Source organism: Marmota flaviventris, chromosome 3 (assembly GCF_047511675.1).
Source record: "Marmota flaviventris isolate mMarFla1 chromosome 3, mMarFla1.hap1, whole genome shotgun sequence".
NCBI classification, from domain to species: Eukaryota; Metazoa; Chordata; class Mammalia; order Rodentia; family Sciuridae; genus Marmota; species Marmota flaviventris.
In genome coordinates, this window is record NC_092500.1 from 16,995,881 (window position 1) to 17,008,139 (window position 12,259).

The 12,259-nt window shown below is 39.0% G+C and overlaps 1 protein-coding gene across 3 annotated transcripts in view; it reads left to right on the forward strand.

Moving 5' to 3' along the window:
* Positions 1 to 12,259, forward strand: part of Slc41a2 (solute carrier family 41 member 2) — a 170,132-nt gene that overhangs the window by 65,118 nt on the left and 92,755 nt on the right. For all 3 annotated transcript variants that reach the window (XR_011707042.1, XM_071609577.1, XM_071609578.1), the window contains exons 7-8: positions 1,698 to 1,845; positions 7,099 to 7,178. Coding sequence is in view for 2 of the 3 variants with exons in the window: in XM_071609577.1 (XP_071465678.1) it covers positions 1,698 to 1,845; positions 7,099 to 7,178 (228 nt within the window). In the remaining variant the exon portion in view is untranslated. The remainder of the gene's footprint in view (positions 1 to 1,697; positions 1,846 to 7,098; positions 7,179 to 12,259) is intronic.

The window sequence follows — 12,259 nt, forward strand, 5'->3', positions numbered from 1 at the left end:
AAGTAACATTTAATCTAGGCTGAAGGCTACAAACAATGACTGTGAGATCAACCTTTCTTGAAGTTATAAAATCATTACTAAACACAATATGTATTAAAGTTATCAAGAAGAATCCAGGGTATCCTGTCTGAAATCTTAAAAATAAAACTTTGATCAGCTAAAATGCTATCACCAAAAATGTCTTGGGATGATATCTAAGTGTTTAAATAAAGGATATGCAACTTCCAACCATGGGGAGATTTAAATTTAAATATAAAAATATTTGCAAGTCAAACTCATGGAATTACTAATTTTATGCTAAAGACGCAGCACATATTTATTTTATATACTTATAACAGCCTACTAGAGCAATATGTCAGTCTCCTAATTCCATTTCAAAATTTATAATTAAGTAATTGACTTATTGTAGTTTTTAAATAGATTTCTTACCAAATTTGTTTACATTATATGAATATTTACAAAAACTTAAGTCACCATATCTATACATTTAGTTTATTGGATTTATAAAGGTTAAGTACTTGAAAACTTCTGTAAGATAAAGTGAACTTTCTATGTAGAAAGTCTCAGAGTTCCAGTGGAATCAGATATTCTACCTGATTCTCGGTTGGTTGCTGGACACGGTGGGTACCGTGTTCTTGGGTGTCTGATGGTTTTTCTGCATGTGGAATGTTGGACTTGATTCTCATGTGCAGCCATTTGTGAACTAGCTGAAGCTTGCTAAGCCTGATTTAAAGTTACTTTGAGGCAGGTCCATAGCAGACTTTATTCTAGAGCTAGTCCTACTAGAAGGATGTGACCTTTTTCAGGTCTCTGCTGAAAGCTCTCAGTGTTCAAAGAGACCTCTCCTCTCTTGGGGGTTAGATCTTGAATGACTTCCAGACCTTTGTGAACTCTGGGAAATCTTCAGTTTACAATTGCCTGGTGGTTCTTGGCCAGCCTTGGCGCTCACCCCGAGTGAACATGGCTCACCGCTCGGTTCTCAAGCTTGCTCTGACAGCTGCCTCTTCTGTGGATTCTGCCTTGTCCATTCCTGCTGCTTTAGCAGCGCTCTGCCAGAGTTCTCCCTCGCGGTGCTGTGGTCTGTATGTGTTGGGGTTCTTGGAGTGCTCATCTCTTGTCTTCCCCTTCCCTCAGAATCCTGGTCTGGTAAGGTCCGTTGTCAAGTGCCTGAGAACAGTGCACACGCATATTTTAGACATTTAAGAAAGCACATTTAAAATTTTGTTTAGAGATGGCATAAATCATGAGCACCAAACAGGACAAATGGCCAGATCCAAAGTCAATGAAGTAGAGAGGTTTTCTCTATATGTAGATAAGTCCAAGGATGGAGAGGGAATGAATAATTGTGATCAAGTGAGATTCTTCACAGACAAGGGTAACAAAGTCTTGGTAATCTGCTAAACGTTAATCTTTTATTGTTGTTCTTGTAATCCTTAGATGTATTATTGCTGTTCTCATGTATGTCACACAGCTGTTTTGTGATAAACATTTGTGAATTGAAGTGTTAGTTTTCTGTTACATTATTAAATTTTTAAATTTTGCCTACAGTTCTATTTTTTTGCAAGTTTATAGAACATGTAAGGCATGTCGATATGTTTGCTTGCGTCGCATCTTCTAGTAAACTCATACTCTCGATAATTTGTATTTGCTACTGAGAGAGAAGACAAATTGAAATGTCTCTTTTTTCTTAATTTTAGAGACCTATTACTACGTTTCTCCACTAGTTGGTGCCTTTTTCTTGGCCCTAACTCCTATCTGGATTATAATAGCTGCCAAACATCCAGCTACGAGGACAGTTCTCCACTCAGGCTGGGAGCCCGTCATCACGGCGATGGTGATAAGTAGGTTAGTGCTAAAGTGTGTGTGTATGTGTGTGCATATTTCAAAATGGCCTGTTTTTATTTCTTGGATTAATCATTTTATATAGCCATTTCATAATTCTCTCAGGTAATAAGGGAAGTTACAGAAGTTATTGAAATCAGTAGATGTGCTGAAACTATCGGCCATGAATTTCAAACTTCTCTTCAACAAGAGCCTTACTGGATGGATAAATAAAATTGTGTGTGTGTGTGTGTATGTTTGTATTTAACCCAACAAATACATTACTTATTTTTTTAAATATATATTTTTAAGTTTCTGATGACCTTTATCTATTTATTTATTTATTTATATGTGGTGCTGAGACTCAAATCCAGTGCCTCACACATGCCAGGCAAGTGCACTACGGCTGAGCCCCAGCCCCAGCCCCAGCCCAAGACATTACTTACTTTGAATAGTAAGTTGCAAGTGTCAGAAAGCCTTGGAAATGTACATGCCATTTGACTCATCCAGGATTCTGACAGACTTAAAAATATAATTGAAGATATATGCAAAAGATATAATTGCAAACATTCTCATCACAGTGGAGTTTTTAATAAGAAAAAATTTAACAACTTTAAGCTCTAGCATCCAGATATCGATTAAATAAACTGTAGTATAGTCATAAAATAGAATATTAGCCATTAAAAAGAACATTATAGAAATACTAGAGAGTAACTTAGAAAAGAGTATGGATTTCCTATAAACATGGTAAATTAAGACACATTTGTCTTTTTCTTCCCTGAAACTACTAAGATGACGAAAAACAAAAATGCTGTGAGACCATGGAGACAAAGGGGAACTCAGAGAGGGTAGCAGGTGAGATTCTCCAAACATTGAAAGATAGAAATCAGAGGAATCGTGGGTAACAAACAGGCAGAAAGGAAACAGCTGGAAGTAGGCCATCTTTTAGGAGCAAACTGGTGGGACTCTCAGAAACCCAGGGAGGCGGAGGACATAGAGGCATCGGTTCTCCTGAAAGCTGGAGTGAAGGTCGGGGGAAAGCGTAGGGAACAGTTAGACCCCAGGCTGAATGCCGCCTCCCCCTTGGCAGAAGGAACCCTGGAGAGGCTACGTCAGAGAGGCTCCAGGTGCCAGGACGCCTGCGCAGGTGAGGAGCGGATCAAGCACTGTCTGGAAGAGAGGAAGAGGAGGGGAAGGTCCACGGGGACTGGAGAGAGTCACCCACTTCCTTTTCTCTGTTCATAAAATCCTGGTGATGAGGCTATGCCTCCAGGCCCAAAGAAAAAAAGTTAATTATTTCTGAGGAAACTTATCAGCACAAAAGAAAATACCTGCAGATACTGACCCTTATTGTCCCTGTGGTGGAAGGGCTGCAAGGCCACATGGTGATAGACTGCCCATGTCTCCAGAGCTACACGAACACTGTGCGGGGCCCTGAGGGAGCAGCAGGCAGGAAGCATGGCCAGGCATGTGGTGAAGGCCTCCAGTATGCAAAACCGACTAACATAGGTACTCAAAGAAGGGCAAGAGCTCATCAAAAAACCATCATCGTGTCCTCAGACTAAGACATGCTGTGACATCCAGAATGTCAGAACTGACTATTAGGGGAAAAAAAAAAGAGGCAGGAAGCACTCCTGCCTCCAGAAGCAGATGAACTCTCCTGGACAGTAGAGAGCAAAGAGGTGGACAATAGGAGGCAAATGATAAGGAGAGAAAATTACCTGGAACCTGGTTTCCAAATTGAAAGGGCCATCTAGTGCGCATGTCGTCATAAATCACAAGTTCCAGAAAAAGGAAGTTACACATAAAGGTCTGGGTATTGTTATGCCAGATTCGCGGGACCCCAGTAGACCTCCAGGAGCGGAATCTGATGCAATCACACAAGAGTCTTTATTGCAAGCTCCAGCCTGGACTCACAACCGTTTCCAATGCAGCGGTCCCAGGGAGTGAGTCCCGATCCTTTGTTCAGGGAGATTTTATAGGTTTGGGGGGATACTCTATGCGTCACAAAATCACGCAGCGGGAAAATCAAACAACGACTCTTAACATTGATTAGCACATTCACCGGCAGGAACAAGTTGGGTAGGGGTGATTGGCTAGTACAAGAGGGGGATTCGTTTGAACTGATTGGTTTAGGCCACGAGGGGTGTACTTGCTGAACTACATGGTTTCCCAACATGTTATCAACCACCATAAACTACTTGGGGGTCATCTGGCATCCCCAGGTATTTTCCCTGTCTTATGATGATTGGAGGTTGCTAGGGGGGTTGCTGTGGGCCCTCACCTAGCCTAACTGAGTCAGGGATATCTGGCGCCCCAGACCGCTCCTATTATTTACAGACAAACAACTCAGCAGGGTGGGTATGTACTTAGGAGTCCTCTGTGGGTTTTTCCAAGGACAAGGTCACACCCCCTTCCTTAGGACAGGCCTTGAGGTAGAAGCTGCTGTTATTCATTTTTAAAAATAGAATCACATTAGTTTCTCAGTATCAATATGACATCTAATAGCAACGCCAGAAATGATTTCTTCAAAATTCCAAGGGTTAATTATTTTGGACATAAAACAGTCACAGTATCAAATAAGAGAATGTCCACAGAGCTACACGAACAAATAAAAATAAAAAAAATAAAAAGAAAATTCCGGACAGGCAGGATCTCATAGAATTTAGTTCCCATATGCCCTTTCTGTTTAAGCTGATAAACAGAGTCATCTATCAACATGAGGAAATAAATCAAGAAAGAACACAAGAACAAGGAGTTCCATTCTGTGACACTGTGTGGTTCCTTTTTCTGTAATGTAGATTGCTTTTTCCAGTGAAATTTTGGAACTTGGTGGTGGTAATAGAACAAGAGGCACGTGAAGGCCCAGCCTGGCAGCAGCTGTGCCTGAGATCTGGTGGCCCATGCAGTTGTCAGGAGGGGAGTGGGCATGAGAGGAGATGTCTCTAAGAATTGAGAATCATGGAATTGATTGGATGCCTGACATGTTGATGTATTTAGAGGTATTTCATTGACTTTGCTGCACATTTGAGGCTGAATTAGTAATACATCAGGCAAAGCAAAAGTACATGTGAAGATGTTTTGTACACTAGGCTATGAATAATGATTCCATTGTTATAATAAAATCGACCCTAAATACTTCACCCAAATTATAACATAGCCACATCGGCAGGATGAAGGAGGAAGGGATTTGTGAAAGCTCCAAAGTAGGGAGAGATTATAAGAGGCTAAATCCTCATCTGCCAGAGCAGGAAGTCATTAGAGAAATGTCTAGAATTAAAAATGAGAAATACAAGCTGGAGCATGTTATTTAGAAACCGAATTAAATGCCAGGAGAAACGGCTAAAGAAGTTAAAAAGAACTCCCAGTAGAGGAAAGGATCTGGGCTATGATTTTATTATAAAGCTTTGTGGTCCTTTCAGTTTTCCAATAATGTACCTTTGTTTGATAAAAATAAAATTTAACAGAAACAAAACTTTCACAATTTGATCTAATTTTTATTTTTAAAAATATACATTAAAATGTTTGGGGTGGGGTTGGGGAGATTTGGGTACAAATATTCATATTTTTTGTTAGGTCTACTGTATAGCATGGTGGCCAGAGTTGATAAGAATGTATTGTATTTTTCAAAGTATGTGATTGTTATGTGACATTTTGCCATGTTAATTGACTTTGACTCAGCCATTCCACAATGCATACATATTTAAAACATCATTTTGTACAGCATAAATACATGCAGTTTTTACTTGTCAATTTAAATAAATAATTAAATAATAAATATATAAATAAAAATATATGCAAAGCTATATACCAACATGCTAACAGTATAACTCTGAATGATATATCTAAGATTGGTTTTTATTTTCTTTTTGTTTGTATTTTCTAAAATTTTTTTAGTAAGTTTCATTACCTGGGTAGCAAAACTATTTAGAAATGTTCATGTCATATTTACATTATGAGCTTTGCATTTTGACAGGGAGATTTATTCTTTGACTTATAAGTAGTTACATAAATACACACATAGTACCAACTATATAATGTATGTTATATATACATAGAGTACATACACATATATATAAGCTATATATAGTATGTGTATGAATATGTAGTATGTGTTTGTGTATAACACACACACACACACACACACATACTCTATGGGCTTAACATACTAAATATTTCTAAGGACTATTTTTAGACCCTCTGGTATCCCTTTCTAATGGAACCTCCACAGTTTAAGCATATCAAGCCAAAATTAATTTATTTTTCAAAAGAATTAAAATAATAAGGAAATGATTGTTTCCTAATGTTAACCATCAGGTAGTGGTAAGACATTTGGTCTGATTTTTTTTGGCATGCTAGGCAATAGAGTGCCGTGGGACTGGCGATGCTTTATAGCACATAGGCCAACAGACTGAAGTTGACCCATTAAGGGTGGCCTTGGCCTCCAAGTCCTATTGAGACATTGAGTGTCTGGCTCATTGCTTTATTATATTAAAAATAACTTTGTTTTTTTTTTTTTTAGACTTTTTGGGATCAGTTCTTTCTATGGTTACAACTTATTATTTTAATTTACTGATGATAAGACACGTCTCAGGCATATCTGTTTTCAGCACAATAAAAATCATCCCTTTAAACTGCTTACTTCAAATGTGAAAAGATACTTTTTTTTTTTTTTTTTTTAAAGAGCAGGTTTCACTAAGTTACATAAATTACCTTGAATCTGTGCTCCTCCTGCCTGAGCTTCCCCAGAAGCTAGAATTACAGGAGTACACAGCTGCACCTGGCTCAAACAGATATTTTAAAAAATTATTCTATTCAGAGAGTGGTAGGTGATTTCAAATATTAATAAGCATGGAAGGATATAAAATGCTATTAGTCCACTGTTAGTCTCACTCCCTAGAAAAGGACATGGTTAATAATTTCTTAATTTAAAGCATGTACTTATTCTTTCAACAAGTGATTTATATGGAGATCAGAGTCCTGAAATTTGGGGCTATAGCTTATGCCATGTTTTATTTCCAACTTTTTACCGTTTTTCCCCACTTTTAAAAATTGGTGCCTAAGAGTTGTACGTACTGATAGGAATTGTTGTTACATGTTCATATGTGCCCATAGTACACAATTCCAACTTTTTACTATTGATTTATATTTTGAATATTTTTATTCTGTTTTTAATGTATGTAAGCATTTTATACTACAAAGTGTCTGTAGGTACAGAACAACTTCAAGTTCCTTTTTCTTCCTCTTTCATAAATTATGTGATTTTATTTCTTTCAGCATTGGGGGCCTTATTCTGGACACAACTGTATCTGACCCAAACTTGGTTGGGATTGTTGTTTACACTCCAGTTATTAATGGTAAGAATTATATGTGCTGTTTTGTGATGATATCAAATCTTTATATATTCTTAGGTGCTAAAGGAGTCTCACATTTTAGGAGATCTATCGTCCCATTCTTTCCACCAACTCCAAGTTGTTATTCAGAAGGGAAATTACCTTCCCTAGTCTCAGAATGTAGGACACATTTTTAGGATGAACTGTTTTTTAATTGAGATATAGGTTTGCTAGGTGTACCTGACTTGAAGTCTAGTATGGCCTTGGGCCTGTTTGCTAACATGTTATTTTGTTGCTGCTTTTGCCAGTGGGCCTGGGTGGATTAGAATTAGCAAGGTTTAACTATTGCCTGAGTCAATTCAGTTCATTAAAATCTGTCACTCCTTTGCTGATCCCTTTAAAATCTACCTTGTGTTTTTTCTTATCTGTGAAACAGGAATATAATACTTACATTACAGAGACTTTTTTAATGAATTGCACTTAATAAGATCATTTTAATCCAATCCTACTGGCTTTGGGGATGGCTGTCATTAAATTGGATTTTAAGGGTAGCCTAGACCAATATAATTTAAAAAGTAATTCTACCTGAGGAATAACACATCACAGGATATATTACACATTCAATATAAATTACTTTTCTATATTTATGTAAAATAAAATGTCATACAAAGGCAAGTTCTCCAAAATTCTAATCAAATTTCTACTGATCATACTAATCTTTGTCTGCCTTATAGTGTCCCACACCCCCATCCTTAAAAGCATCAAGCTGGCTCTTCTCTCTGACCAGGAAATGGCCAGGCATTGTTTATTGGCCCCTTAACAAGACTTCTTCATCCGTTGGTTTATTTACATAACAAGCGCCTCTCCCCACTGTAGGTAAGGTCTCCCTGAAGCCATCCACTAGAGTGATGAGTAGCCTTCCTGACTCACTCCCTGTACCCTGCAAATTAAATGTCACTAAAAGACTGATCTTCCTTAAACTTTGTTTTTATTACATCAGTTATGAGATGAGCTTAGCAGTGGTTTTCTCCTGTGTTTCAAGTCACGATCGACTTCGCCTGGCCTGGCCAGCGTCCAGACCCTTCTTCTGCTCTTGGACTCGGTGTTTGTTCCCAAAGGACACACACAACTTCTTCTGTTATCATTCTGACTAGATTCATGTATTGTTCCTGTAAAGGCTGATTTCCACTGCCTGGAATGACTCCCAATTTCTGTCTATTCAAATTCTCTTCAGTGAATATTAATTGGAAAATTCATTAGCATAAATATTTTCCAATAATGATTGTTAGAGCCAAATTGAACAACATTTCAGTGAGAAATTTAACTTAAATGGCCACAAGGCCTTTATTCACAGGCTTTAATTAGTATTTCCATGATTTCTCTTTTACCTAAGAGACCTCTCTGGAACGTCAGGAAGGGCTGTCTTTGGAAGTCTGGCCATGATACATGTCGTGGTGATAAAATCCATTTTGTGTCTCAGTGAGGAAACCTCTTAGTTGAGTGTCACACTGAGTTCTTCTGACATTAAATTCCACTCATAAAAAATCTTCATAGAGGGCTGGGGTGTGGCTCAGTGGCAGAGCACTTGTCTCACACATGTGAGGCCCGGGTTGGATCCTCAGCACCACATAAAAATAAATAAATAAAATAAAGGTATTGTGTCAACTACAACTAAAAAGTAAATATTAAAAAAATATCTGCAGAGAAGATTTCCTCCCAATTCCTCAAGTAAGCTGGAGCTTTGGAGAATTGAATTTCCTTTTAAATTTGCTGAGGTGGACTATTTAAGGGACCCCTGTTGTTGTTCTCCTCCTCCTGCTCTTTTTTCATCGTTTGCTATTTAGTGAGCCCCAGGAACTCACAGCTCTTTTATGGATACTACATTATCATTTAATCTTCACAAGAAGTAAATTGCCCGATGCCTCGTATCCAGTAAGTGGTGAGTCAGGGTTTAAACCCAGAGCTGCTTGGTCCCTAAACCTGTGTTTCCCCGGCCCTCCACCCCTGAAATTGTACAGCTATTAATTACTTCTTTTCTCAGGTATACAAATACATTGTTTAAACTTTATCTGAATTGATACTGTGATTAGAATATCTCCCGAGACTTACCAGCATCTCTCTAATTATTAGCGTTTTCCAAGTACATTTTGTGGTAACACTAGTTTCTGTGAGTATAACTTGGAAAGGGAGTTCTGTGGTCAGTTTGGTAAACATTAGGTTAAACAGATTTTTCTACTACAGGATTCTTATAGTCTTTATTTTAAAATATCATTTTTGTAAATCTCTGCTTTGGGTACTTCTGCCAGCTCGGGATTAGAATTTCTGGATCCAGCTTTCCTACAGGCCACTTTGGGAACCACTGACCTATGGCTGATGGCCTGCCGTATTTTATCTGTTCAAACAGAAATATACTACTTTACATTTCAGAGAAGAGACCTCGGTCAGGACATGTGAATCACCACTCTTTCTTGTGTTCTTTTTGGCATACATTCTACGTTGTTATAAATCCTGTAATACATTGTGATTGTGCTTTTAAGCGTTTTTTAAGAAGATAAAGGAGAAGGTGCTATCTTCTGTATTCTCGTGAGGCTGACATGTGCCGCACTCCTCTCTCCTGTGTGCATCCATCGGCACCGGGGACCTTCCATTTGCTGGGCCAGTGCCTTCCGTGTTTCTGGAGGGCAGTCTGCGGAGGAGAGAGGCTGTCGGCGCTGGTCTTTCCTTTCTCTCCACCTCTGCTCTTGCCTTTACCACTGTCTGTTAACCCTCTTTGGCCAGTCTCGGAGGAGGGGCTGGCTCTGTCCAAGAGTGACAGGTGCACCTGTGCCACTGCAGCTCCGTGGGACCCGCCCTCCACCCGTTATTGTACTCTCCCCTGCCTTCCTCTGTCCATCTTTTCCCTTTGCCTGCGCGTGTGATCAGGTGGCTCCCCATGCCCCTGCCATTCTCGGAGAAGTCCCTTTTATTTCCTTTCACTGGTTTCCGCTTTCTACCTGCCTCTTTTTAAAAAAAATATTTATTTTTTAGTTGTAGTTGGACATAATACCTTAATTAATTTATTTTTACATGGTGCTGAGGATCAAACTCAGGGCCCCACATGTGCAGGGCGAACGCTCTACGGCTGAGCCACAACCCCAGCCCATTTCCATCTGCCTCTTAATTGTTTATATTCTTTAAGACTCTTTTCTCTGGATCATCCTCTATTCTGTCTTCACCTTTTTTTTTTTTTTTGCACCAGGGATTGACCCCAGGGGCACTTAAACTCTCAGCCCTTTTTATTTTTATTTTGAGACAGCGTTTTGCTACTGCACCTGGCTCTCTTCACCGTTTTTGTGAGTGATTTTGTCTAGACCAGAGATTTTCAAAGTGTGGCCCCTGGGATCTAAGAAGGGCAGATTCTCAAGCCTGATGAGGGAGCTCTGAGGTAGAACCCCTCAGCCGATTCTGATAACATATAAAAGTTTGAGGACCGTGTCTTTGTCATGTGGCTTTAGTACTTTATCTCTAGCCCTGAAACATGTTCACTTCGAGACTCACACTTTAAATTAGATGCTTTCATATGAAAGACTGTTATAGCTCCTTAGTGAACTCCCCGTCTCCCCTACACCCACTCTTCCTCTCTGCTTCTGGTATTTCCATCTCCCTGTATCCCAAGCAAAATGCCACACGCTCCTCCTCCATACTCTGCTTTTATGGGCTCTTGAAATACCTTCTGAATGAGTCTCCATGTTCTGTCTGTCGTCCTTTTGTTCAGTGTCTTTCCTGGGTGCAGCTGCACAGTGCCTCCCTGCTCCCTCTCTCTTGCCCAGTTTAACCTGTTGTCCGCGTCTGCTGTAAGTTACCTTCCCCCAAAACCTGCTTTTGGCCCTTATTCAGAGCACAGATAGTTTTCTGTTTCCTAGAGGATAAAGTACTCAGTGTCACAACATACTGGGCCAATGTGCCCTGACTCAGCCTCCCGGCTCCCTTCCCTGCCACACCACACACCGCAAAACTCGCATCTCCTTGATGAACTGAACACAGCCTGTTGTCCCTGGGTGCCAGGCCTGTGTACTTCCTGATCTTATTCTCCCCTGGGAAGTTCTGCTCATTTATCCAGATGCAATTAAAATGTCACATCTTCTGCAAACTAGATACTTATCATTGGTAGCTCTCTCTTTTCTTCGCTTCCACAGTATGCTTTTAGCAATTTTATTGCATTATGTATTTATTTTGAATGATAATTTTCTTTTTGTATAACTCTCTGCATAATGCCTACCATGTTGAGGTTTGGTAATTGTTGGAGGAGTAAATGCATAAGTTAAGGAGTATGCTTAGTCTTGCTAGAGACTCTTATGTCACTGAATCGGGAAATTTTCTTGTTAAATAACACAACTTAGAACAGAAACAAAAATTTTCATATATTTTAGTGGGAAGTGATGAGGTGCAATCAAAGAAGCAGAAATAGAAAGATGCTTCCTCCAGCTTGAATGAAAAATTAGCAATGATAGTGACTCTTATTACTTAATTTCTCCTGTTTAACTAGAAAAATTAGTTTAATACTGGTTTCTTAACATTTCCTCCTAGTTGGTCTGTTCCTTAAGCTCTGGAGATAGGAGTAAATATTTAGATAGGAGCTTTTTTAGTCCATTAAGTCCCAAGTTTCAGTTCTATGACTATTTCAAGAAAACTGACCCAGATGCATTAAAATAGATTGGAAATCATATTCTAGAACTTATATATCCTTTGCATCTTAAATATGTAAATATATATCTCAAACCCTCTAATCATTCAACTATTACTTTTCTCAAAAGAGTAGCACTCTAGAAACATAATATTTATTTTTCAAAGTTTCCATAAGTTGTGTATTTGTTGCTCAATTTACATTTTTATAGGTGTCGCACATCTGGGACAATAGGACTTAACAGATTTTTTTTTAAAAAGTTAAAGAACAAGGAATAAGTATTTCATAGGCAGACGATGAAAGAGTTGAGCTAGAACTCATTGTTGGGAGGAAGACAGTTGTAATGTAGCCCAGAAGGATGACTCCAGGGGGACCATTTGTTCAATCATTAGGAAGTCATTTGAGAGCTCAGTTTAGTTGAATAGCAGGCTAAATAAATGCG